At 35.2% G+C, this 27493-nt stretch overlaps 3 protein-coding genes across 6 annotated transcripts; 2 read left to right on the top strand and 1 right to left on the bottom strand.

Moving 5' to 3' along the window:
* Positions 1 to 12075: 12075 nt before the first annotated feature.
* On the top strand, positions 12076 to 16967 carry LOC116146678 (KH domain-containing protein At4g18375-like). Of its 3 annotated transcripts, XR_004130559.1 has the most exons (9): positions 12076 to 12289; positions 12607 to 13208; positions 13785 to 14147; positions 14243 to 14497; positions 14675 to 14926; positions 15164 to 15216; positions 15367 to 15437; positions 16374 to 16494; positions 16585 to 16966. XR_004130559.1 is itself a non-coding variant. In XM_031432097.1 (8 exons), exons 2-7 carry the CDS (start codon positions 12624 to 12626, stop codon positions 15413 to 15415), a joined length of 1557 nt encoding a protein of 518 aa, XP_031287957.1. In that variant the 5' UTR covers positions 12076 to 12289; positions 12607 to 12623; the 3' UTR covers positions 15416 to 15437; positions 16374 to 16967. The 3 variants fall into 3 exon arrangements, 2 of the variants coding, with proteins under 2 accessions (XP_031287957.1, XP_031287956.1); XM_031432097.1 differs by having other exon boundaries at positions 16374 to 16967; XM_031432096.1 differs by lacking the exons at positions 16374 to 16494; positions 16585 to 16966 and adding an exon at positions 15514 to 16099 and having other exon boundaries at positions 12078 to 12289.
* A 409-nt stretch (positions 16968 to 17376) lies between these two features.
* On the top strand, positions 17377 to 19712 carry LOC116146663 (RNA-binding KH domain-containing protein RCF3-like; the record flags this gene model as incomplete). The annotated part of the gene is made up of 6 exons (XM_031432075.1): positions 17377 to 17760; positions 17856 to 18110; positions 18288 to 18539; positions 18777 to 18829; positions 18980 to 19050; positions 19127 to 19712. Coding segments are annotated over 5 exons (993 nt in total), but the record flags the coding sequence as incomplete, so codon positions are not given.
* A 2022-nt stretch (positions 19713 to 21734) lies between these two features.
* LOC116146679 lies at positions 21735 to 23328 on the bottom strand. 2 transcript variants are annotated; one of them, XM_031432099.1, is made up of 7 exons: positions 23252 to 23323; positions 22693 to 22838; positions 22558 to 22620; positions 22436 to 22483; positions 22303 to 22356; positions 22149 to 22212; positions 21735 to 22053 (listed from the first exon to the last, which is right to left on the bottom strand). In XM_031432099.1, exons 2-7 carry the CDS (start codon positions 22828 to 22830, stop codon positions 21953 to 21955), a joined length of 468 nt encoding a protein of 155 aa, XP_031287959.1. In that variant the 5' UTR covers positions 22831 to 22838; positions 23252 to 23323; the 3' UTR covers positions 21735 to 21952. The 2 variants fall into 2 exon arrangements, with proteins under 2 accessions (XP_031287959.1, XP_031287958.1); XM_031432098.1 differs by having other exon boundaries at positions 21737 to 22053; positions 22693 to 22842; positions 23252 to 23328.
* Between the last annotated feature and the right edge of the window lie 4165 nt (positions 23329 to 27493).

The raw sequence follows: 27493 nt of genomic DNA, 5'->3' as shown, positions 1-27493 counted from the left end.
GGAAGTGTCTCAAGAATAACGAGCTCATCTGCTGCCACGAGTTAATAGATCCTAATGGAAGCGATCTAAACTAACGCTTGGTGTGGGCGGTCAAAATCACTGCCAAACAGCGACATTTAGCCAAGTTGGAAACTTGGTGAAGCTCCATGAGGTCGTTAAACTTATAGAGGTGATCCCGCAGATCAGAATTCCCATCAAATGCTCGCATATCGGGCATTCTAAACCTTAATGAGAGAGAAGCAGCTAAAATTGTTGGAGAAAAGAAAGACGCCTCAGCGACCTTCTGACGCTTATTTTGTTGAGCTCTAAGCTGATCCAGAGCTCACTGTAGCTCCACAATCTGAGGCAACGGAGCTACCTGAGGATCACTTTCCACAACGTGGGTTCGACCCTCGCGATTATAGTTGAGGAAAGACCGCAAATCAGGCTCTTCCTCACCTCGGTCGAAAGCTCTGGCATACCTTGACACACAATAACTAGAGCCATGTTAAGGTAATGAATGGTTCGGAGAGTTATCCCGATCTTCATGGTGGTCAGAATCAACCGGCAGATGGTGGGAGTTTCCCTCACGATGATGGTCAAGGCCATCTTTCTGGTGATACTGGGAGTCTACTTGCCTTGCACTCTTGTGGGGGTGCCCATGCGATGGGTCAAGAGACGATTCATGATGCGACATATCGCCAAGTTGCAAAGCCATAAGTATTCTACCTGCTTCATGACCGGTATTCGCTGGTCCCTTAACGCCCTTTGGCCCATTACCTGCCACATGTTTTCCCTTGTCTTTACGTGCTATAGTGCAAGCGGCATGGGCCTTTGCTCGTTTCCGCGCTTTAGCGTGACCTACAAGCGTCTTCGGCTGTGGCACCACCTTGTCGGACTCGGGTGGTACAATCTAATCCAAACAATCTAACATTCAGTTAACCGTTTAAATAGTATTATTGAACCTCTCTAAGTAATCCATCACAGCTGGGTCGAGCTGCGAGCTCAAAGGAATATCCACCACAATACTTTGCTGAATCGGGGGCGCTTCGGAAGAAGTGTCATCCTGTACCCGAGAGATCTCCTCGCTGCTGAGGCTAACTCGCTCGATTTCAAAACCACGAGCCATTTACTAGCGAACAGACCTAATTGATCAGAGATTCCTGATGAAGAGCAGATACTAAATCAGGCCCTCCTTTTAGCGCCAAATTGTTGATGCTTGATTTTTGACACCAACTATTCGCACATGCAAAGTGCTAAGTTGTTTTAGAAATTACACGTGAATGGAAAATAAAGTAAAAAAATGGGAGATGATTTTTAGAGTGGTTCGGATGCTCAAAGCGAATCCTACGTCCATTGCCTTTTTTATAAATGAGAGATTACAATCAGGTCGCGTATAGCGATCAGAGAGTAGAAATACACACACACAGAGTGAGTGTTTTTTTGTTATCAGAATCCCGAAAATGAGAGAGGAACCCTCTATTTATAGTAAGAGATTTCTAGGTAATGATTACATATCTGTAAGCAGGCAGGTGTCGTACAATTCCTACCCTACTTCCCATTGGCTGATTGTATAGGAGATATCCTTAAATCGAGCAAGACTTGGGCAGGTGGGCGACTCCCAACCACTCACAAACCAAATCTTTATCTGTCAAGTTGATGACAGCTTTACTCTTTCCGTCCTTGGATGACGTTGTAGCGCCTAGGCGGCACAAAGCCTTCCTGAACTCTGATTTGTCCTTGCTGACGTAAAGTTACGTCAGCCCTAATTTTTTAGGCATAACATGATGAATGATATGTTAAATCACTTAAGACGGCACATTATTTAGGGTTTCGCTTGAAAAGTATAGCATTATTCTAATTTTAAAGTTTGTATTTAAAATAATGTTATATGGAGTTGTTTGGATCATATAATGTTTTATTATAGGAGATATTATATTAACGGAAAGAAAGACCACTTTGAAGATTACTGGGAAAGTTTAGAAAATGTGTTTGGTTGGTTTGAATAAATTGGTGAATAATATGTTTGGTTGGGAGGATAAATAGGTGGGTATGATATATAGATTACTAAATTACTCTTATTTTTAAATATTAATATAATAGTATTTTTTATTATTATTTTTTGAATAATTTCTTTCAACCCCCTACTTTTCAGATTTAGCAAAAACACCATAGCAACCAAAGACGTTTTAAACTTAACAAAAACTCCCTTACCCACCCCAAGCCACTGTTAGCAGCCAGCCACCACCGCCGGCAGTGCTACAGGATGGTTGTGACGCTGGTAGTGCCACAGACGGTTAGATCCTAGAAAAGGCCTTACCGGCGCACAACTAGCCATATTCGGCCAGTCGTACACCATTATGGTGACTTTTGGCAGCCTCCGGCTTCGGTTAATAACAGTTGGCGGTGGTGGCCAGTTCTGGGTACAACAACATTTAGTGGCATTTCTGTAAATGATGACAATAACAAGGGCAATGTCGTCCGAAAAATTTAAAAAACGAGGACAAAAGGGTCTGCATGAGTGAATTGGATGTTTTGTAAATTTTAACAAATATAAGGTTAATTTGGATCAAATGCTCAACTGTTTAGAGGCAACATGGGACACAACATTGGATTATCTCAGGTAAGTTTTAATAACACAACCAACCCCCACCCCACCCCCAAGGTATTAATATTCCCGACAACTTACCCCCCAAATGCCACTATTTGACATATTTGATTTTAGGAATAATTTTTTACAAATCAACCAAACATCGTCATCTACTCAATTTAAAAAATATTACCCCAGTTATCTAATATTAGTCGAAAGCCCCACGCGTTGCGCAAGTTGTTTATGAAATTGGTTTTAACATCACGTTTGTTTGAATAATTGAATGTTTCAATTGGTTGAAATCTACTATAGAGGTACATACATTGTATAGGTCTATCAAATTAAAGATTTTAATTATATATAGTTTTACATACTTTATAGATTTTATTTTTTAGATAATTGTTATTCTTTGCTCCTGCCCGTTTATTGTTATTATTTTTTACTATAAATTGACGTAGGTATCACGATTTGTCGAAAAAAAAAAATTCTCCTCATAGCTACAATATACTTCCTGCTAAAATTTCTCCTCGTACTGCCAAACTATTGAAATGGATCATATTAATGGTGAGGTAAACCATAGTGATCCAATCAATGATTAATAGAGATGGATGACTACATAATTAAAAGTAATAGGAGGTGTTATGGCCAAAAAGCTAACTGATTATAGTAATATACTGGCAGCCTACAACATCATTGTTGGAGCTTAAAACACATCTTCAAATATTTATTTGATAATTGTGCTGCCGAACCATAAGTGGCTATACAAAATTTTGATGTATGTGGTCCATCAAAGGCTCTTTAAAGGCCATGAACAGAAATTTTATAACACGATATGTTGGGTGCTGCCGAATAGAAATTATAGCATATTGTTCGCCATATTATGAATGGTGCTGCCGAACCATAATGATGTGTATAATCCATACTGATGTGTTTTAAGCTCATCAGCCAAAATTAATTGTTAATAGTTCACAATTTGATATATGTGGTTCTATATCAATTATCAAATAAATATTAAATAGGCTGCCGAACCACCATATTGATGTATGTTGTGCCAAACCATAGCCTAAACACATCTTCATTTCCCACAATATTTTAACAATATTATCCCTTGTGCTGCCGAACTATTGAAAAACACTCCCAAAATAGGTAAATAACGACATCAATCATGTAGCTGGCATATTCTATTTGATATGTAAAACTGAACTCAGAATAGATTTTACTTTCTCCTCCCCATCCTGATTATTGATATGTAAAACTTGGCTTGCAGCTACACTACCAACCAGTTCCACAATCTCTGGAACATTTTGCATCACACTCTTGAGCTCCAGCGGCAATGATTTGCTACTAGTAATAAGTCAAAAGTACAAAAGATCTTGCATGATAAGAAAACAAAAATGAACTTTTACAAATTTCTTGAATTTGTTATGCATCCTACTGGCAATACAATAAAGAAAGATGTAGGAACATTTAGACAAATAAATGAGCAAGAAGACTCAATATGCGGATATTAAACTCTTATAGAAACAGATGTTCTGTAATAGGTACCACAAACCAGGTGCAGAGGCTAAGTCCATTACACTAAAAGCAACCAACAACATATATCACAACTATTCAAGATATTCACTACACCATTAGCAGATGCTCTTGATGTTTTACCAAGTTCATTATTCTTCCCAGCTATCAAATTCAAACTACCCAAACTTCCTCTTGATCTTTTAATAGTCAACTTTTCCTTAACATCAGAAATTTTACCATCTGCTTCCATGCTTCCTGGAGTATTTACCTACATAGGAACCTACCGATTAGTATTAATGTAGGCATACAGACAAAATATGCATTTGGGGTAATAGACCATTAAAAGGAAACTCATAGATGCTTCAGAGATCCCATTTGAAGAAGGCATTGCAAAAGGACCAAAAGGATAAGATCCTTGCAGGAGATCCAAACATGTAATTTAAGGTAGCAAATAAAAAATACAAACACCCAATGAAAAATGATGATCTGAGATATGAAAATAAAGCATTATGGAAAAGAAACTACAGGAGGTATGGATGGATGGGCATATATGCCGCCATGGGGATACATTGCAACATATGGATGTGGGGGGGTAGCATAGGGAGGCATAAGATGGTGCAACAAAAACATATATAATTAAAAAAACAAAAATCAAATTTTGAAGGCCAATTTCATTACTATGGATTATTTGTATACCCTCCACCCCAACAACTTCGTATGGCAGGACAAATGCCGGGAATTCACTTGTTCCCTTCCACCACATCGGCATCAACATACAGTAACATTTTAGGAGATTATCTAAAATAAGCCTAAAAAAACTGCATACTAAAACTATTAGTAGTATGAACTATCACAACTTCCCCTTCAAAATTCATTTGTTAATCTTTTAAAATCAACTACACTACCTATTGCACTACCATAATATAATAACTGAAGTTCAATAATCATAATTCACTGAACCTAAAGACGATACAAAAACCATATATAACCTGAACCCCCCGGTGAGCTTGGGGACTTGATGTTAAGAACCCATGAGGAGGTATAGGAGAATATGCCTGTTAATAAAGATCCAACCAGTCCAGATTACAGTTAACCAACAATTTTGAGTCAAACAGAACTACCCAAGTCAAAGATCTTCCTATCAAACCTGAAATCCGGACCAGTCTGAATTCACAAAATATGCCTTTTGGGTAATAGACCATTAGAAGGAAACTCGCAGATGCTTCAGCAATCCCATTTGGGGAAGGCATTGCAAAAGGACTAAAAGGATTAAGATCCCTGCATGAGATCCAAACATGTAATTTAAGGTAGTGAATTAAAAAAAAAAAAACACCCAATGACAAATGGTGATCTGAGATCTGAAACTAAAGCATTATGGAAAAGAAATTACCGGAAGTATGGATGGATGGGCATATACATTACGTAGGACATAAATTAGTTAAAGTAGAAGACTTTTTTATTTCAGAAGCCACATCAATTTCTCTAACAACTGCTTCCCAATCAAACTCCTTTAGGGGCGTTTGGTTCAGGAATGTTAGATTACTGGGAATGTTGGATTACTGGAAAGATAGATTACCTTAGAAGATTACTGGAAATCTTTAGGAAAATATGTTTGGTTAGTTGACGGGTATGTTATATTAATATGTTTGGTTATGGGGAATAAATTGGTGGGTATACTGTTTAAATTACTAAAGTGTCCCCCTTTTAAATATTAATATAATATTATTTTTATTATTTATTTTTGAATAATTTCTTTTAACCCCCAATATTTCAGATTTAGCTAAAACACTCCTACTTAATTTAGGGGTGAGCACGGGTAGCGGGTAGAACCGGAACCGGAACCAGAACCTACCCAGAACCGGTACTGTGAGGGTAGGTTCCGGTTCCAATTTTTTGGAACTGATACTGTGCGGTTCCGGTTCCGGTTCTTGTGTGTGGAGGAACCGGAACCGGAACCGAAACCGAAACCGAAACCGAAACCTGTAAAAAGGGTACCCTGTTTAGAACCTGTAGGGGGTACCCTGTTTGGAACCTGTTTTGGAACCTGTTTGGAATCTGTTTGGAACCTGTTTTGGAACCTGTTTGAAACCTGTTTTGGAACCTGGACTACAATGAAATTTTTGTGAAATGTGAATAATGGAGGGTTTCTATTATTTTACATATAAAAAAAAATTAAAATAGAAAAAGTTAAATTTTTAGAATAACCTAATTAAATAAATATACGAATACAATTATACTTATTACATATAAATTACACCATATTAAAAGCTTTAATATATTATAATACATTAATATTAAAATTTTGATTAATTAAGTGAATAATTGGAATTTATTGTTCAATTAAAAGTGTTTTACATTTTTAATGTTATTAAAAGAATTATTTTTGAATAAAATAGTATATTTGATTGAGTAATAATATATTTAGTTATTTACTTCAATTATCAAGTTATAAGTATATCTATAATAAATTAGTAATTAATTAATTACATATGATAAATTGATAAATATTAATAAATTTAATTATTAGTTAAATATCATACTTAATCAATTATAACATTGTATTATAGTTAAATGATTACTTAATTAATTATAATTTTATAACATTATTTAATTGATTTATAGTATAATTAATTATAGCATTATATTAATTGATTACTACTTAATTAATTGACTTATAAGTTATAACATTTAATATATTACTTAATTAAATAATTAGAAATTTAATTAATTATAGCATTACATTATAGATTTATAATATAATTATTTAGTCAATTATAACATTTTATTATAAACATTAATACAAACTTAATTAAATGATTAAAAATTTAATTAATTATAATATTACATTAAAAATTTATAGTATGATTACTTAATAGTTAATTCACTATAACATTACATTATAATATGATTATATAATTAATTATAACATTACATAATTAAACGATTACTTAATTGATTATGACATTATATTATAAATATTAGTAATTACTAATTTACTACATAAACATTAGCATAATATTTAATTAAATGATTAGAAATTTAATTAATTACAACATTACATTATAAATTTATAGTACGATTATGTAATTAATTGTAACATTACATTATAATTAAATGATTACTTAATTAATTATAATATTCTATTATAAACAAATTAATTATAATATTATATTAAAGACTTATAGTATGATTACTTAATTCATTGTAACATTTCACCATTTCATTATAGTATGATTAGTTATTACATAATTAATTATAACATTACATAATTAGATGATTATTTAATTGATTATAACATTATATTATAAACATTAATTATAACATTACATTATAAACAAATTATTATTTAATTAAATGATTAGAAATTTAATTAATTAAATATTACATTATAGTTAAATAATTACTTAGTTAAATTATAACATTATTACGTTACATTATATTATGATCACTTAATTAATTATAGTATTACATAGTTAAATGATTACTTAATTAGTTTTAAATTTATAACATCACATTATAAACATTAGTAATTTACTACATTATTATTTATTACATTACTTAATTAAATTATTAAAATTTTAATTAATTATAATATAACATTAAAGATCTATAATCTGATTACTTAATTCACTATAACATTACATTATAGTATGATCACATAATTAATTATAACATTACATAATTAAATGATTACTTAATTGATTATGACATTATATTATAAACATTAGTAATTTACTAATTTACACAATACTTAATTAAATGATTAGAATTTTATTAATTATAACATTACATTATAAATTGATGGTATGATTACTAAATTAATTATAACATTCTATTATAAACAATATCACAATACTTAATTAAATGATTAACAATTTAATTAGTTATAATATTACATTATAATTAAACCCTAAACCCAAATAGTATATTTGTTAGGGGTGTATTTGTAAACTTTTAAGGTATTTTTGTCATTTTTTAAACTAATAGGGGGGTAATTGATTTTTTACAGGGTGCCCGGGAAAGGAACTGAAACCTGTATTTTAGGTTCCGGTTCCCTGAATTGAAGAACCTGCACTATGCTGTTCCGGTTCCAGTTCCGATTACTTTTTTTGGGAACCTGCACTGTGCGGTTCCGGTTCCGATTCCCCCAGAAAATGGAGGGTACCCGGAACCGCTCACCCCTACTACTTATATAAAACTTTAATTTATGACGAAATCACCCCCACCTCCTGCCGCAGCCTGCCGCCACCGCGAACCACCGCCGGATGTCTCCAAAAGTCCCCATGAGTACGTCACCATGACCAAGACACTCCGATATGGCTGTTTCTAGCCATATTGATGGCCGAAAACGGCCATATCGGGCCAGATCCCTGGCCATTAGCGGCCAGATCTGGCCGTTAATGGCCAGATCTATTCCGACCAGATTTGGCCCAAACCTAGCCGTTAATGGCCAGGGATCTGGCCGTTAACGGCCAGATCTGGCCTGATATGGCCGAAAACGGCCATATCGAAGCCTCCCACTGAATTTCTTTCTTTTTTAGGGACTCCGGCGATTTCCCGACGGTGATCCGTGGTGGTTGGCCCGCTGTTGGCGGTGGTGGCTGGGTGACAGTGGTGGTCTGTAAATGATTTTAAATATAAGGGCATTATTGTCCAAAATTTTAATTAAACAGGGGTAAATTTGAAATAGGATATTAATGTAAATTTGTTTTAAAGTAGTGGTATTATTGTCCAAATTTTTTATTAATAAGGGATAAAATTGTAACAAAAAAAGATAATCCTGATAATCTCAGAATACCTAAGAAAATGGAGGTAATCAGATTACCTCTAATATTACCAATAGTAACCACTATTGGTATTTGAAGATTACCGGTATCTTATATTACTTGACAACCAAACATGGTAATCAAGTAATATAAGATGACATTACCCCAGTAATCTCACTTAACCCCTAACCAAACGCCCCTTTTAAGTATTTTGGATCGGTCTCTTTGAGTTCCAAAAACCTTGACAGAAAGTCTTCTTTCTTCTCCTGTAAAATTGACTTGTTAGCTAATTACGCTAATATTATAAAAATTTGGAGGGTTCTAGATGTTATACTCACAGAACCTATTTTAACTATAAATGTCATACAAAGTAAAGAGCCTATTTTTAGGAGTGTTCGATTCCGTGTATCCTACACTTTTTTAAGGAACCGGAACCAGAACCAGAACCGACGGTTCCTTGAAATTTGGAACCGGAACCGGAACCGACGGTTCCGATTCTTAGGTACCCAGAACCAGAACCTGTAACAACGGTTCCGGTTCTAGGTATCCTGTAAAATTACATGACCTCCCAAAAGTTTTTAAAATCGTAAAAAACCCTTAAAAACTTACAAATACCCCCCCACCTGGCACTTGTTAACAAAAATAAAATTACAAATTACAAACTCCATTATTTTGTAAAGGTAGATTCTCAAAAGTCAAACCAACTTACTTTAAATGTTATGAAATATAAATATAAATGTATTCACATTACTTTTTCTACAAAAGTTTTTATTAACCCACCTAATCTTTAATTTTATTTTATATTAGTCTCGGTTTCTGGTTCTGGTTCCGGTTCCTAACTATAGGAACTGGAACTGAAACCGTACAATAACGGTTCCAAAAATTTGGAACCGAAACCTACCCATTGATGATTGGTTCTGGGTAGGAACCAGAACCAAACCTAGGGTACCCGCCGATTTCGGTTCCAACCGGTTCTTTTGAACACCCCTACCCATTTTAACACAGAAAGCCTGACAACTTATGGTACAAATTACTTGTATAACTTTCTCCAAGTAGTGCTAACTGCTAAGCCAATCCAACCATTTCATTTGAGCCTTCGTTTCGTAAACTAAAAGATGATAGAAAGCAAATCCATAGAATAAATTAGAAGTATCTAACCACTGTAGTCTTTTCCGGAGCATAAAAAGCAAATATGCATCTGTTCCAAGAGGACTGATGCCCATATATTTGCACATATTCACCAATCGAGGCCTGAGAAGAGTGAAATAAAGCAGAAATAAAATAAAAAATTCGTCAAGCAATCTCTCCCAGCAAGCACAGAAAAATAAAGTTAACTTGATATTCAGATACATTGAATTGAAATGGCAAACTAAAGGAAATAGAAGCCGACCTGCTGATATTATCCAAAGTAAGTTCATCATTACACAACTTAGCAAAGCCCAAAATCTCCTCATCAGAGACACCGACACCCCTTCTAACCTGCATAATAAATGGATGGACAGGTAAAAAGTAAAAAAAAGAAGAAAAGAAAAGAAAAAACAGCATACCAATCGCGGTGATTTTAATTACATCTTTAGGAAGAAAAGCGCAGCCTTCGAACTTTCTGCTTCCAATTGATTATCAAGATAAACAAAATCATACAAAAATGAGGAGAATATATCTCTATACGAAATGAAGTCGGCAGAGCTTTGCCGGTTTTCTTTTCATTCAAAAAACTTAGTAACAACTGAATATTTAACTAAATAAATATAAATAACAAACATTACCTGAAATTTTCACGGACTCTACTTCAACTCTCTTTCTCTTGCCGTTAACCCAAAACCCATAAACGTAAAACAGAAGAGTCATGAGTAGAAAAACAAAATATTTATATTGGATTAAAAGCTTAATGTAATAATACCCACAGCCGCCAAGACATGATGAAGCACTATCTTTCTGAGCCAAAACTGAAACAAACGGTTTAGAGAGATGGGTCTTGTAACGAAAGAAGATGAAAGGATGGAAATGAAATGGAAACTTGTAGAGGCAACGGTTCGTAGAATGTGCGTAAATTAACTAAACCAATCACATCCTGACACATATCCACTAACCAATCACTTCTAACCATTTTTTGGGATCCAAGTTTTTAATTAGGCCTTTAAATGACCCACTTACATGATGTCACGGGTCTAAAATATTCTATTATGTCAAAAAAAAAAAAAAAAAAAATTACCTTTGAATACCCCAATTACATGATGCCACATTTCCAACAATATTCTACATGTCAAAATAAATAAAATCTAAAGCTTCAAAATGACTATTATACTTGTTATGCCTGGGAAAGTAAAGGCTGACGTGGGAGGGTCACGTAGAGGATGACCTGCTCCTGTCAGAACAACAAACACACATCAGGCCTGCCAATCGATATGGAGCTCCCACGCGTCCATTCTCCTGCTGTAAACCGTGCGAAGTCAGCTTGGGAAGAGGGTGATGGGACATAAAGCCGGATTATATCCTGACAATCACACCAACCCAAAGATTTAATGATGATCACATGCTTTAGCTTAATATAAGAAGAAGAAGACCCCTTCATTAAGGGGATTCGACCATTTTTTACCAAAAAATCACTCTCTCTCTGTCCTGTAAACAACTCATTTACTTTTTCTAAACATCTTGTAAGTCAGTCCGCTGTTGCGACCTGACCCACACTCACTATCAATACAAATCAGTGGACGTAGGACATGCTACCTTAGCATCCGAACCACTTTAAAAGTTCTTATAGCATTTATTTCTCTTTATATATTCATTTTCACGTGTGCTTTTTGATCAATCAACGTTGCACACGTATTGATTAGTTGGTGCCCAAAATCCCGCATCAATAGTTTGGCGCTAGAAGGAGGGCCCGATTTAGTGTCTACCCTTCATCAGGAGAATCTTTGACCTACTGGTCCTGCAACAGCAGATGGCCCGCCAATCTGAGCTAGGGCAAGCTAATCAGTGTACTGAAGAAGTTCCAGTTTCACAAAATGCTGCGGGGGATATCCCGGCAGCTCCACAACTTGACCCTGCCATCAGAAACTACCTGGAGAGGTTCGANAAAAAAAAAACTCATAAATTATATCGGAATAAGTGGTAGCACAAAGTGAAGTTTAGTGAAACGTGAAGGGAGATGATAGTTAATAAATGAAAAATGAACGTGGTATGACGAAGTCGAAGCCAGTTGCAACCCTAAAATAGAATCCAAAGCACACATGTCTGCAAGATATTTTAGCCACTAATATTCACAAGTCGTAGGCACTGGCACTAATCCTTTATTTATATATATCTCAAGACCACCTTACATTACCATTCAAAATCAAAACAAACAATTTTATTTCATTTTCCGAAACTCGATAAGCATTAAAGCATAAGCTCGATTCAACGATACGACCCGACTTCCTTCGCCCGTTCCTCTTTGCGTGTTCGTCTCTCTCCTCTAAATTCCTTTTGACCTAAATAATCTTCTTTTAGTTTCTGAGATCTATCTTTTCTCTTTATTTTGCCTATCAATCCACTAATCACACGCTTTTATTCTCACTTACTGTTAACTTACTTTGTGCTGTGAATGATTTGTTTTTTATTTTCTGTTCTATTCTGTGCTTCTTCAACATTTCGTTACCGAATTGACTGAATTTTTGGTTTTTAATCCGTTGAGTTTTTAATTTTCTGTTTACATGTTCATAAATTGTGTATGGATTGTTAATTTTGATTTCAAAAGTTTTACTTTGCAACTGACAGTTTAGCGGCTATTTGTGATGGCTGGGCAAAGTAATAACAATAATTATGGTAAGAGGACTCATTTTCAGTCCGATTCTGCGGTTAACGGAGGGAGTAAGAGGAGAAACCCTGGTGATGACAGTGAACAGCATGGCATTGGTTCGGAAGATACTGTTTACCGTTACTTGTGTCCTTTGAAAAAGATTGGGAGTATTATTGGTAGAGGTGGTGAAATTATCAAACAGTTGAGGTCTGATACTAAGTCTAATATTAGGATTAGTGAGACCATCCCTGGCTGTGAAGAACGCATTATCACTATTTATAGTTCGAGTGAAGAGACTAATTTGTTTGAAGATTCTGGGGAGTATGTTGCACCTGCACATGATGCTCTCTTCAAGGTCCATGACAGGATTGTTGCGGAGGATGCTCCTGCTGAGGATGATTTTGATGATATCCAACAAGTTACTATTCGAATGCTTGTGCCAGCTGATCAGATTGGATGTGTTATTGGGAAAGGTGGACAAGTTATTCAGACCATACGAAGTGAAACTCGTGCTCAGATTCGTGTTTTAAAGGATGAACATTTGCCCCTCTGTGCCTTGAATTTTGATGAACTTCTTCAGGTAGCATATTTTGTTCACTCTATGATGTTCGTTTTGTTACATGAACTGTATTCTGGTTCTTTTTATCTCTTTCAAGTGTTGTTAACTTCACCAAATAAAGATATGTAAGATTAAATCCTGTTCGTTCTTCGGGTACCATTGTGTAAGAGAAGTTTTTCTACAGTATGCCCGTTTGGAGAGTTTGTTTGCAAGTGCCATGTTATCAATGAAAAGTTCATTGTGGTTTGTTGGAGTGAATATTGATTTTTTTTTTTATTTCTTATAGTTAGGAAGTTGAGAGGGGATTGTGGTAGGTTGATGAGCATAATCTATTGGTTCTGTATTTGTCAGTGATAGCAGTTTTGAATGATTAATTGTGAACTTTCAATTTAATACAGAATTCGACAATTTAAGTTTTGAATTATTATTTTTAAATCAGTTGGTTTATGTCAGTGAAGCGTCTGGATGAATATTTGGTCTGTTTTGACATCTGTTTAAATACTTATCAGTGTTGATGATACTGTGTACTGATATTGATTCTTCTACTGAATTTTTTTTTTTTCTTTCACGGGGTGTTTGGGGGTTGGGGATGTTCAGATAGTTGGCGAGCCCTCAGTTGTGAGGAAGGCTCTTCTTCAAGTGGCATCTCGCCTTCATGAGAATCCATCACGTTCCCAGCATCTGCTTCTGTCTTCCTCGGCTAACATTTATCAATCTACTGGTATGTTCTTGAGTGCCCCACTTATGGGTTCTTATGGGAATCACTCAACTCGAAGAGATGAAGCTTCTGCAAGGGAATTTTCTCTTCGTTTGGTGTGTCCCACCGGAAATATTGGAGGTGTGATAGGGAAAGGTGGTGGCATTATTAAACAAATTAGACAAGAATCTGGAGCATCCATTAAAGTTGATAGTTCAGGAGCCGAAGGAGATGATTGTATTATATTTATATCAACAAAGGAGGTGAGGACATTTTTTTTTCCTTCCTTCTCCTTATAAGCAAATTACATTTCTTATACGTAATATTGTGCTGTTGATAATACTACATGCTTTTACAGTTCTTTGAAGACCCATCTCCCACCATTATAGCTGCGCTGCGCTTGCAACCACGATGCAGTGAGAAAGCAGAAAGGGAATCAGGTGATTCTGTAATCACCACCCGTATACTAGTTCCGAGCTCACAGATTGGATGCCTTATTGGAAGAGGCGGAGCTATTATATCTGAGATGAGGAGTGCTACTAGGGCAAGCATTCGAATTCTTTCAAATGAAAACCTTCCCAAAGTTGCATATGAAGATGAGGAGATGGTGCAGGTGATTGGGACGTATTTATGAATACAGTTGATATTGGCATTCAAACATTCATAATACATATTTTATACCCACCCCACAAACTTTCTATAAGCAAGTGCTTCTTTGTTGCTTGGTTGCTGCATTTAATTGTCCTATTATTATTAATGAGATGGATGTTTATTTTTCTATGCTGACCAGATCACTGGAAGTCTTGATGTTGCTAGTAATGCCCTTTCACAAGTAACTTTGCGCTTGAGAGCTAATATATTTGAAAGGGAGGGAGGATTAGCTGGATATCCTCCGGTGCTTCCTTATGTCCCCATGTCAGTGGACATGTCAGATGGTACAAAACATGGAAATCGTGATAGCCAATCACGTGGACGTGGATATTCTTATGCATCTGGTGATGTGCCTGCTCGTGACAGTTATGGAAGTTATGGTGGTTCACTGGTATAGCTTATCTCTATATAAATATCAAATTTTGCTTTTTATTTTTTAAATACTCTAGTTGCAATTACTTAATGCAGTTAAAGTTCTAGTCATTTGTCTTATTTTAATGGGCAAATGAAGTGAAAGATGTGATTGAAGTATGTATTCCTATTCTTAATGAGCCAATTGATTAATCGCCATGTCACTTTATTCTTAATTTCTTTTTATGAAAAGTTATATGTCATTGCCATTTTTTAGAGTGGTGGCGATAGTCTTTATGGAGCGTATGGTGGCCACTCTTCCGGTCGTGGGTACGATTTTCTTTGTTTCCTTTAAATCACATAATTTTTCCTTTTACATGGCAGAGACCTACCAAATATTTGTTTTGTTTGCTAGTAAATGTATTATTTTTTCATCTTTGATAATTTTATTCATGCCTGATTTTAAGCTTCTGTTGTTAGGTTATCTGGTCAGAATTCAACCTCTCAAAGAAAAAATCATGGGCATTAATACCTGATTGTAGGCCCTGCAGGTAGATAGTTTGTTTTTTTCCCTCTTGATCCTCTCTTTTGGAATTTAATAAAGAATTTTTGTTTTGATTTTTTTAGCTAGTGAAAGAGACACTGCAATTAGCTGATGGCATCTTTACCCTAGCCAACCGTTGTCTGCCTAGTAGGATCTAATGCACCATTTTCCCTTTATTGCCTTCCCTCTCCCATCTAAACAGTTGTGAATTACAAATCCTGAAGTCAGCCCTTTGCCCTTTTTGATGAAGCCTCCTGCCTAGACCAGAAGATCAGCTGCACAGGGTTTGACTAAATTATGCTTTGCACCCTTGATGCTTTGTTTAGGGTGAACAGCATTATCTGATGATGCAATTCACTGTACAATCTTTTGTGGCCTTGACTCCAACAATTATTGGGTTTATATTGTGCCTCCCAATGGTTTTTGCAAGCAGAGTGACTTGAATGTCATAGCACAATATGTATTTCCCTGTAAAACTTGCATGATTGTTTGCCATGACTTTGTTTCCTTGGATTTATGAGGGATTTTTTTAGTTGCAGAATTGAAATGCCATTTTGTTTTCAATGTAAGTGTGGATAACAAAATTGTGGCTCTAGAGCTTTGAACTTCAATTTTGTATTCTAAAATGTTACTGCACCATCATGTTGGGAGTGCTGTATTTTGGTTTCATCTCCATTTGTTGCAGTTTACTCTGTGTAGCCCATATGGCTATTTCTTTTTCTTGGAGTTGATGTGGAAAGCAAAAGAGAGCTTTTTTTTCCTAAAGTAAAAGAGAGAAACTTCTCTGCTAGTTATTTCCTTAGAGATATAGAATTTGATTTCTTAACTCTGGTGTTAGTTTTGAGGTAGCGTGCATGAAATGGGTTGGAAATAATGGTATGAGAATGTTATGAAACTTAAAATTTCTTTAAAGTCGGGTGTTTTTGATTAAATCTCTGTTCAGGTTAGTTTTGGAGGCTGTGTTATGAAGGAAACCATCGATGCAAGCTAGTTATAGAAATTCCTGGTTGGATTGATTCACAGATTGTCGGTGTGGTAAAGATAAGATAAAATCAGTTCAATGGGTAGGTTCACTCTCTGTATTGAATCATCATGTATTATCTATAATTGGTGTTCTGTGAAGCATTTTTAGTTCTGTGCTATCAATTTGGCAGGTCTGATGTATCATTGATTTCTTCAGCATTAGCAGGTAAGTTGTTCTGTGAAATTGTTGGATCAGTTGTAATTTATTCACACTTGTGAAATAAGCAGTAATAAACTAATAACTACTAGATCAGGATATATAGAAATGTGTCGTGAAACCAAATGAATTTGGTGAAATAATAAAAACTAGCAGTTAAACTGCTATTTAATATATATATATATTTTCACATCTCTCTCTGGGATGCACTTAAATGTACAGGATTAGTTTCTCTTTCATGGGCATGCTCACCTGTAAGCATATGTGCTTACACATACACAACATTCAGCTGTGTTGTCTAATGCACAGCAATGAATTTAGGTTCACATTTTGAATGAGACTATTTTTTTAATTCCAAATAAGTTAGCTGTTCACATATTATGCCCGTTTGGAGAGTTTGTTTGCAAGTGCCATGTTATCAATGAAAAGTTCATTGTGGTTTGTTGGAGTGAATATTGAATTTTTTTTATTTCTTATAGTTAGGAAGTTGAGAGGGGATTGTGGTAGGTTGATGAGCATAATCTATTGGTTCTGTATTTGTCAGTGATAGCAGTTTTGAATGATTAACTGTGAACTTTCAATTTAATACAGAATTCGACAATTTAAGTTTTTAATTATTATTTTTAAATCAGTTGGTTTGTGTCAGTGAAGCGTCTGGATGAATATTTGGTCTATTTTGACATCTGTTTAAATACTTATCATTGTTGATGATACTGTGTACTGATATTGATTCTTCTACTGAATTTTTTTTTCTTTCTCGGGGTGTTTGGGGGTTGGGGATGTTCAGATAGTTGGCGAGCCCTCAGTTGTGAGGAAGGCTCTTCTTCAAGTGGCATCTCGCCTTCATGAGAATCCATCACGTTCCCAGCACCTGCTTCTGTCTTCCTCGGCTAACATTTATCAATCTACTGGTATGTTCTTGAGTGCCCCACTTATGGGTTCTTATGGGAATCACTCAACTCGAAGAGATGAAGCTTCTGCAAGGGAATTTTCTCTTCGTTTGGTGTGTCCCACCGGAAATATTGGAGGTGTGATAGGGAAAGGTGGTGGCATTATTAAACAAATTAGACAAGAATCTGGAGCATCTATTAAAGTTGATAGTTCAGGAGCCGAAGGAGATGATTGTATTATATTTATATCAGCAAAGGAGGTGAGGACATTTTTTTTCCCTTCCTTCTCCTTATAAGCAAATTACATTTGTTATACGTAATATTGTGCTGTTGATAATACTACATGCTTTTACAGTTCTTTGAAGACCCATCTCCCACCATTATAGCTGCGCTGCGCTTGCAACCACGATGCAGTGAGAAAGCAGAAAGGGAATCAGGTGATTCTGTAATCACCACCCGTATACTAGTTCCGAGCTCACAGATTGGATGCCTTATTGGAAGAGGCGGAGCTATTATATCTGAGATGAGGAGTGCTACTAGGGCAAGCATTCGAATTCTTTCAAATGAAAACCTTCCCAAAGTTGCATATGAAGATGAGGAGATGGTGCAGGTGATTGGGACGTATTTATGAATACAGTTGATATTGGCATTCAAACATTCATAATACATATTTTATACCCACCCCACAAACTTTCTATAAGCAAGTGCTTCTTTGTTGCTTGGTTGCTGCATTTAATTGTCCTATTATTATTAATGAGATGGATGTTTATTTTTCTATGCTGACCAGATCACTGGAAGTCTTGATGTTGCTAGTAATGCCCTTTCACAAGTAACTTTGCGCTTGAGAGCTAATATATTTGAAAGGGAGGGAGGATTAGCTGGATATCCTCCGGTGCTTCCTTATGTCCCCATGTCAGTGGACATGTCAGATGGTACAAAACATGGAAATCGTGATAGCCAATCACGTGGACGTGGATATTCTTATGCATCTGGTGATGTGCCTGCTCGTGACAGTTATGGAAGTTATGGTGGTTCACTGGTATAGCTTATCTCTATATAAATATCAAATTTTGCTTTTTATTTTTTAAATACTCTAGTTGCAATTACTTAATGCAGTTAAAGTTCTAGTCATTTGTCTTATTTTAATGGGCAAATGAAGTGAAAGATGTGATTGAAGTATGTATTCCTATTCTTAATGAGCCAATTGATTAATCGCCATGTCACTTTATTCTTAATTTCTTTTTATGAAAAGTTATATGTCATTGCCATTTTTTAGAGTGGTGGCGATAGTCTTTATGGAGCGTATGGTGGCCACTCTTCCGGTCGTGGGTACGATTTTCTTTGTTTCCTTTAAATCACATAATTTTTCCTTTTACATGGCAGAGACCTACCAAATATTTGTTTTGTTTGCTAGTAAATGTATTATTTTTTCATCTTTGATAATTTTATTCATGCCTGATTTTAAGCTTCTGTTGTTAGGTTATCTGGTCAGAATTCAACCTCTCAAAGAAAAAATCATGGGCATTAATACCTGATTGTAGGCCCTGCAGGTAGATAGTTTGTTTTTTTCCCTCTTGATCCTCTCTTTTGGAATTTAATAAAGAATTTTTGTTTTGATTTTTTTAGCTAGTGAAAGAGACACTGCAATTAGCTGATGGCATCTTTACCCTAGCCAACCGTTGTCTGCCTAGTAGGATCTAATGCACCATTTTCCCTTTATTGCCTTCCCTCTCCCATCTAAACAGTTGTGAATTACAAATCCTGAAGTCAGCCCTTTGCCCTTTTTGATGAAGCCTCCTGCCTAGACCAGAAGATCAGCTGCACAGGGTTTGACTAAATTATGCTTTGCACCCTTGATGCTTTGTTTAGGGTGAACAGCATTATCTGATGATGCAATTCACTGTACAATCTTTTGTGGCCTTGACTCCAACAATTATTGGGTTTATATTGTGCCTCCCAATGGTTTTTGCAAGCAGAGTGACTTGAATGTCATAGCACAATATGTATTTCCCTGTAAAACTTGCATGATTGTTTGCCATGACTTTGTTTCCTTGGATTTATGAGGGATTTTTTTAGTTGCAGAATTGAAATGCCATTTTGTTTTCAATGTAAGTGTGGATAACAAAATTGTGGCTCTAGAGCTTTGAACTTCAATTTTGTATTCTAAAATGTTACTGCACCATCATGTTGGGAGTGCTGTATTTTGGTTTCATCTCCATTTGTTGCAGTTTACTCTGTGTAGCCCATATGGCTATTTCTTTTTCTTGGAGTTGATGTGGAAAGCAAAAGAGAGCTTTTTTTTCCTAAAGTAAAAGAGAGAAACTTCTCTGCTAGTTATTTCCTTAGAGATATAGAATTTGATTTCTTAACTCTGGTGTTAGTTTTGAGGTAGCGTGCATGAAATGGGTTGGAAATAATGGTATGAGAATGTTATGAAACTTAAAATTTCTTTAAAGTCGGGTGTTTTTGATTAAATCTCTGTTCAGGTTAGTTTTGGAGGCTGTGTTATGAAGGAAACCATCGATGCAAGCTAGTTATAGAAATTCCTGGTTGGATTGATTCACAGATTGTCGGTGTGGTAAAGATAAGATAAAATCAGTTCAATGGGTAGGTTCACTCTCTGTATTGAATCATCATGTATTATCTATAATTGGTGTTCTGTGAAGCATTTTTAGTTCTGTGCTATCAATTTGGCAGGTCTGATGTATCATTGATTTCTTCAGCATTAGCAGGTAAGTTGTTCTGTGAAATTGTTGGATCAGTTGTAATTTATTCACACTTGTGAAATAAGCAGTAATAAACTAATAACTACTAGATCAGGATATATAGAAATGTGTCGTGAAACCAAATGAATTTGGTGAAATAATAAAAACTAGCAGTTAGACTGCTATTTAATATATATATATATATATATATATATATATTCACATCTTTCTCTGGGATGCACTTAAATGTACAAGATTAGTTTCTCTTTCATGGGCATGCTCACCTGTAAGCATATGTGTTTACACATACACAACATTTAGCTGTGTTGTCTAATGCACAGCAATGAATATAGGTTCACATTTTGAATGAGACTATTTTTTTAATTCCAAATAACTTAGCTGTTCACATATTGGAAATACAATTTTTTTAAGTTTTTTCTCCTTCAAGTACCATATGTTATGGCTGAGTTCAGTGGGAAACCCTTTTGTTCTTGTGTCATTTGTGTTCTGTTTTAGATGTGGCTGAATTTTTCTAGTCGAAGTTACTTATTATTGACAATAGTAACTGTATGAAGCTTCGTTAACAGTCTTTAAATAATCTAGCGAACAACAATTGACTTTAACATCTATTTTTGTCCTTTTCTTTTGTTTATGTTTCCCCAGCTTTTGTGTGCATGTAATTTATTTATTTGTATGTTATCTATAGAAAGAAAAGCTAGGTTTAAGCCAAGTGAATTTTGTGCTGGTATTACTGGCGCTTATGGGACATGTGGTGATGTTTTTTGGTCAAGGCAGAGTTTGAAACCATTGATACCTTTCCGCGCTAATTGGAGTTGGAAAGTGTTTTCTACCAATTTGATTTTGTCAGGGTAACTTTCTAATATTGGAGGCATCCTACTATGTTGGAGAAGTTAGAGGTTGTTGAATTATAAGCAAGTTACGATCATCCATTTTCGTATTCATGAATATACACCAAATGCTCAGCTTTTACTTAAAGGAATATTTTAAAGTTATTGTAAGAAATTTTCCCCCAAAAATTGGATCTCTGACCGAACTTGAGTGCTAAGAGTCTAAGACCACACATTTCAGAAGTGCGAACCCATTGCATTGCCATGGATTGGTATTTTAGAATGAATCACTGGCGTTTACTCGGGAAAATATGCCAACCTTTTTGGTCAATAATTCAAGTGTTACGATTTTGGTGAGTTGTTAATCAGTTTGTGAGTCTTAAGGTGGACTGAAATATGACTATATGAGGCAGCGATAACTTGGATTGCAGGATTCGAACTAGTCCTTTTGCAAATCAACTTTCGCTTGGAAAATTTCACTATAGCATAATGTGTTTATATTTTATTTGTTCCTTTCTTAGTATTTGCACAATACCAATCTGTTATGTGTATCTGTGCCCATCTTCAATCACGTTTAACAATTTGCAATCTGGATTCTTAGAGCATAGCCAAAATGATGTCATCGAAAACCTTTAGTATAACAGTTAGTTATATGATCTATCTTCATTTGGGAAAGCTTTAATGACGGTAGGTCTCAAATATGGAGGGAAGGAATACAAAATTGTATAACCAATATCAAGATTTAAAGTAACATTTATGCTACAAAAATTCTAAATGTTTAGTGGAGGCGTTATTGGAAATGACACATGAATGTCTCACCTTTTTCAGAGTGCAAACATAATTGATTGTTACAACATTGCCGTCATTCATTTATTCATAAAATGGTTTGATGACAACCATTAGTGGGGACTCTTTTCATCAGACGTAGTGTTGTTATTTTGGCCGCAATCCAATGCACAGCTTTGTTCCTCTGACGAAGTGTTGTTATCCGCACCATCTCCATCTCCATCTCCTGTTAAAAGCGAAACAAGAATAAGAAAAATGTTATTTCACAAAGCGCATGAAAAACCCTGCAAGTAAAATCCACAATCATACCTTCATATTCGTCTGCAGGAGCATAAGCTGAGCGCCTTGAGCGCACTTGCTGGTGAGGCGTGGGCTGATAATTAAGCACCATAATTAGCACAACATTAAAACTAATATTCCTTATTTTCAGGCGTTATTCATATTGCATTGACTATTCAAGTACCTGCAATTTTGGGCGAAGAGCTTCAAGAGGTCCTTTAGGCTTCTGTGCTCCTTGCTGTTTATGAACAGTTCAAAGAGTTAGCAGGAATTGTGTATTCCAAATGAATGATATGTAGATCAAATAAAATGAGTACCTTTCCCAAAGCCCAATCAGCAGAATCAAAGAAAGCACGCTCATGATCCTGGTAGAGATAGAGATGTTTATAGGTGAACTCTAGTTAACGAAGAAGATGAAGCAAAAACAAATAACAGTTACCTTGGAAATTAATGGAGGTTTCTTTGGTAGTATTCCTCCATACTTTTTCTTGATAATTTCCTCCTGCATCATAAACATTCAGAATTAAAGAAAGCATTAAACGATATATCAATGAAATTCAAAAGCAAATTATACCTCCTGCTGGGGTGAAGGCATGGGGTGGCTTTCACCGTCTTCTTCTTGCACACACTTCTCATTTACTTGTTTTTGAAGGGTATCTGATTCAGCTGCCACCTCTTCCTCCTTCAAATCCTCAACGTTTGTCTCTGACATTTGAGCTCCTAACTATTTCAGTAAAACAAAAGATTTAATGGCAGACCATGACTTCAATTCTGGTTGTAATCAACATGTAGCATTAGGAATTTACTCTTTTTATCTTTATAATTTTCTAACAACAGACTGCATTTCTTTGGACTAAATTGTAATTGATTGATTCAGATGATAGCATGATCAATAAAACCAGCAAACTCAGCAAATACCAGTTCATTATTAAAAAGCAATATATTTGATGATTTTGAGAGTCATAAAACATCTTCTTATCCAAATAAAAAAAAAAAAAAAAACTGGTATATGATATGCGTATGAAAAGATTGATTATATTGTTTTTGAATAAGAGAGTAAATCACTTGAGTATTTCAGAGTGGAACAAACAAAATTCTAATGGTAAAATTTGATTAGAAGAAGTAGAGCGTACCTGATCGAAGGTCCGACTGCAGAGAGAATGAGAGTCCGACACAGAAGCGGGTCTACCCGACTTCAACTCTTATCATCAAAATGAAGCCTGAAACTGACGCATAGTATTATATACTTTAGGGTGGGTGGGGCAGGGGATCCTACGACCCATGGGCCATTCATTTGGGCTTAGGTTTTCATGGTTTTGAAACGGGCTTCCAAATTGAAAATTCAGTGATGCTATTTAAGCGCCGCTAATTCTTTTTCTAAGCCCCTTAAAAATTAAAATCATTTTTTTAAAATTCAATTTATTAATATTTTATATTTCCTTTCAAAATTGCCCATTTCTAATATATTTCCTTCTAAACTTTTTTGTTAACCTCATCATCGCTATTTTTTTTTCTCTTGGTTTAAATAGCCATTTTTCCTTTTTAATTAAATTTGAGTTCCTTTCCTTCGACAAACTATTTTCTCTCCAAATTCTTATATGTGGTATTTTTATTTCAACCAACTTCTGCTTCATGAGAACTAAGAAAATTAAACAGGATTGAGATGATGGTTAGTAATAATTATATGAAACCTTCGGAACAAAATTTTCCAAGGAAAGTAGTGAGAGATCATGAGGTAGATGGATATACCGCTTTGTCCGCTCAATTTACAACCATACCAAAGCAATTGGGTGCTCTTAAGGTTAATGCCATCAATTCTCCTAGGTTAACTTGTGAATTTTGTGGGAGAAATCACTTGACTAGAGATTGCCAAATAGGAAGTCCGTTTACTCGGCTTGAACAAGTAAACTATGTCAATAACTTCCAACGAGGGCAAAGGAATCCGTACTACAACACTTATACTCCAGTATAGTGTAATCATTCTAATTTTTCTTGGAGTAATAACGATAATCCAAAGTCACCTCCCAATTTTCAAGCTCAAGAAAAGAAATTTAATTTGGAGAATATGCTCTTATTGATGAGTCGAGCAAGTGGTTTGAAAAGAATGAAGTTCTTCTCCAAAACCAAGTTGCATCCATTAGAAATCTTGAGACTCAAATGGGGCAAATTCATAATAACTTTTGGGAAGAGTTCAAGGATTTTTGCCTAGTGATACAGAGAAGAATCCTAAGGAGCAAGCCAATGCTATTACTTTGAGGAGTGGTGGGCAGTTGAAAGAGCCAAAATTGGATGAAAAAGAAGAAAACTTGAAGTTGGGCAAAGAACTCAATGCCACGACGAAGGAAAATGAATGTCGCAACAGAGATGTTAAGGAAGACCAATGTTGTTACATAAATAATTCATGTCGCGTTAGGACATAAGAAACTGGGAAAACTACAGTTCCTTTTTCTCATGTCAATGCAAGATTGGAACCTGCTTTTCCGTTTCCTCATAGATTGAAGACGCAAAAACTAGATAAGCAATTTGCTAAATTCATTGACATGTTTAGAAGCTTACACATTAATATTTCTTTTGTAGATATGTTGGAGAAAATGTCAAAATACATGAAGTTTCTAAAGGAGATCCTCACTCACAAAAGGAAGTTTGGAGAACACGAGATGATCATGCTCACTGGGGAGTGCAGTACATTGCTTCAAAAGAAACTACTACTTAAACTAAGAGATCCAGGGACATTCCTTGGACTCGTGGTAGTTGTTTTGTTTGATAAAGTTGTATGTGATTTAGGAGCAAGCATTAACTTAGTGTCATTTTCTATTTACAACAAACTTGGATTAGGGGAGGTGAAGCCAACTATGGTTTCTCTTCAATTGATGGATAAATCCATAAAACATCATAGGGGAGTGGTGGAAGATGTCCTAATAAAGGTAGAAAGACTGATTTTTCAGGTAGATTTTATAATTTTAGACATGGAAGAAGATCGGGAAGTACCTTTAATTTTAGAAAGACCTTTTCTGGCTACGAGTGGAACCTTGATAGATATTCATCAAGGGAAAATAATCTTAAAGGTGAAAGATGAACAAGTGGAGTTCAATGTATATGGTGCTATGAAATATCCATCCTAGTTAGATACTTGTTTTGAAATTAGCATTCTTGATGACATAGTAGTTGAAACTTTAGAAGAAAACTACCGTATTTCACCCTTAGGAAATTGTTTAGTCAACTCTAGGATTAAGGAGGACGAAATTAAGAGATAAGAGATAAGAGAGTGTTTAAGCTACTTAAATGTTCTGCCATCATTAGAGACTCCATATGCCAAGAGATTCAAAGAAATTGGATTTGTGGAAGTTCAATCCAATCCACCAATCAAAGAGTTGCATACACTTGAACTCAAGCCATTACCGTCGCCCTTGAGGTATGCATTCTTAGAAGACTCTAAATATTTTACAATTATTATTAATGCTTCTTTGAGTGATCTAAAGGAAGAAAAATTACTTCAAGTGTTGCAAAAATACAAGAAGGCAATCGAATGGTCAATTGCGGACATAAAAGGATATAAGTCCCTCAATTTGTATGCACAAGATTCTCATGGAGGATAGCTACAATCGTACCATTGAACCACAATGAAGACTGAACTCATCCATGCAAGAGGTGGTTAAGAAGGAGGTTTTAAAGATTTTAGATTTGGGAATCATTTATCCAATCTCGGATAGTGCATGGGTAAGTCTAGTTCAAGTAGTACCAAAGAAGGGAGGAATGATTGTGGTTCAAAACGATAACAACGAACTTATTCCAATGAGAATGGTCACGGGATGGCGAGTGTGTATCAATTATCGTAAACTAAATGCCACAACTTGCAAGGATCACATCCTATTGCCATTCATTGATCAAATGCCAAAGAGGTTAGTGGGTCATACTTTTTATTGCTTCCTTGATGGATATTAGGGGTACAATAAAATTGATATAAGGTCAGAGGATCAAGAGAAGACTACCTTCACATGTCCATACGAAACTTTCGCCTACGAAGAATGCCTTTTGGGTTCTGCAACACTCTAACTACTTTTTAACATTGTGTGATGTCAATTTTCTCGGATATGATTGAAAAGTCCATTGAAGTATTTATGGACAATTTTTCAGTTTTTGTCGATTCTTTTGATGAATGTTTGACTAATTTATCTTTGGTTTTACAGTGATGTGTAGGCACTAATTTTGTTTTGAATGGGGAGAAGTTTCATTTTATGGTACAAGATGGTATTGTGTTAGTCCTAGTTAGTAAATACATGAATTTTACGGGTATAATACGGCAAATGGTGACAAATATGTTTGTAAAAATTCAGCCATAAAATTCGGATATAGGAAAAATATGATACGGATATATACAAGTTTAATACGACACATTATCAATAATAATTTTTGAAAAATACATCAATAGCAATCCTGGTTTTAGCACTTTTCAAAACATCCTAATTTAAATAATCCATTGTCGTCGACCCTACAATTTATTTTCCTTTTTATTTAAAGTATATTTGAACAATAACTAAGACTGGTATCTTTATCCATAATTTTACAGCTACACATACAAAATTTGGATTCCAATTAGTGTAGTTGTTTTATTTTTTGAATTTTATGTTCTGAATTTAATTGGACAGTGCATTCAAAGGTCACATAATAATAGTATTATGAAATCTAAAAACATGATAAAGTGCACATGGGTTTACAATTTGCAATTGGCGTTGGACCCATAAGAGACAATTAATCAGAGGTTGCAAGTTGATGGTTTGTTGTCTTTTTCTTCTCCTTTAAGTATCTACCAATTCCAAATCCAAGCCTGATAATATTATTTTTATAAATTCATGCTTTTCTTTTGCAGTTTTGCCTTTACCTTTTGCTTTCACATATGATCTTTAGTCTTTTCATTTTGACCCATACAATAAAAAACTAAATGGAATATTATGTTAAAATGGATACCAAATATAACTCTCACAAGCATTTCTTCAAATATGTTTCAAACAAATCTATCAATCCACCAACATAACAAATCCATCAATCCATCAGCCCCTACTACTACTACTACTACTCACACACCAGCACAAACACAAGCAAATCACTAACATACGAGATTCAAAGAGAGTTAAAAAGAAAAAAGAAGAAGTGTGTAGCTTGAGGCTTGAATAGTTGAAGTCTTGGACTTAAAGCTTGGAGAAGAGAGTTAAAAAGAGAAGAGAAGAAGAGATCAAGATTCAGGAGTCAAGAGATGAAGAAAACAAAGTTAAAGAGATGAAGATATTTGATAGTTGAATTGTTGAAGAAGAGATGAAGACTGTCGAAGAGAGAACCGAGGAAGAGGAGAAGGAGATTTCCTTTAATTTTAGTCAAAC

This window comes from Pistacia vera, unplaced genomic scaffold (assembly GCF_008641045.1).
Source record: "Pistacia vera cultivar Batoury unplaced genomic scaffold, PisVer_v2 Contig481, whole genome shotgun sequence".
NCBI classification, from domain to species: Eukaryota; Viridiplantae; Streptophyta; class Magnoliopsida; order Sapindales; family Anacardiaceae; genus Pistacia; species Pistacia vera.
The sequence above is the reverse complement of the archived record's forward strand: the minus strand, read 5'-3'. Positions and strand labels throughout refer to the sequence as shown.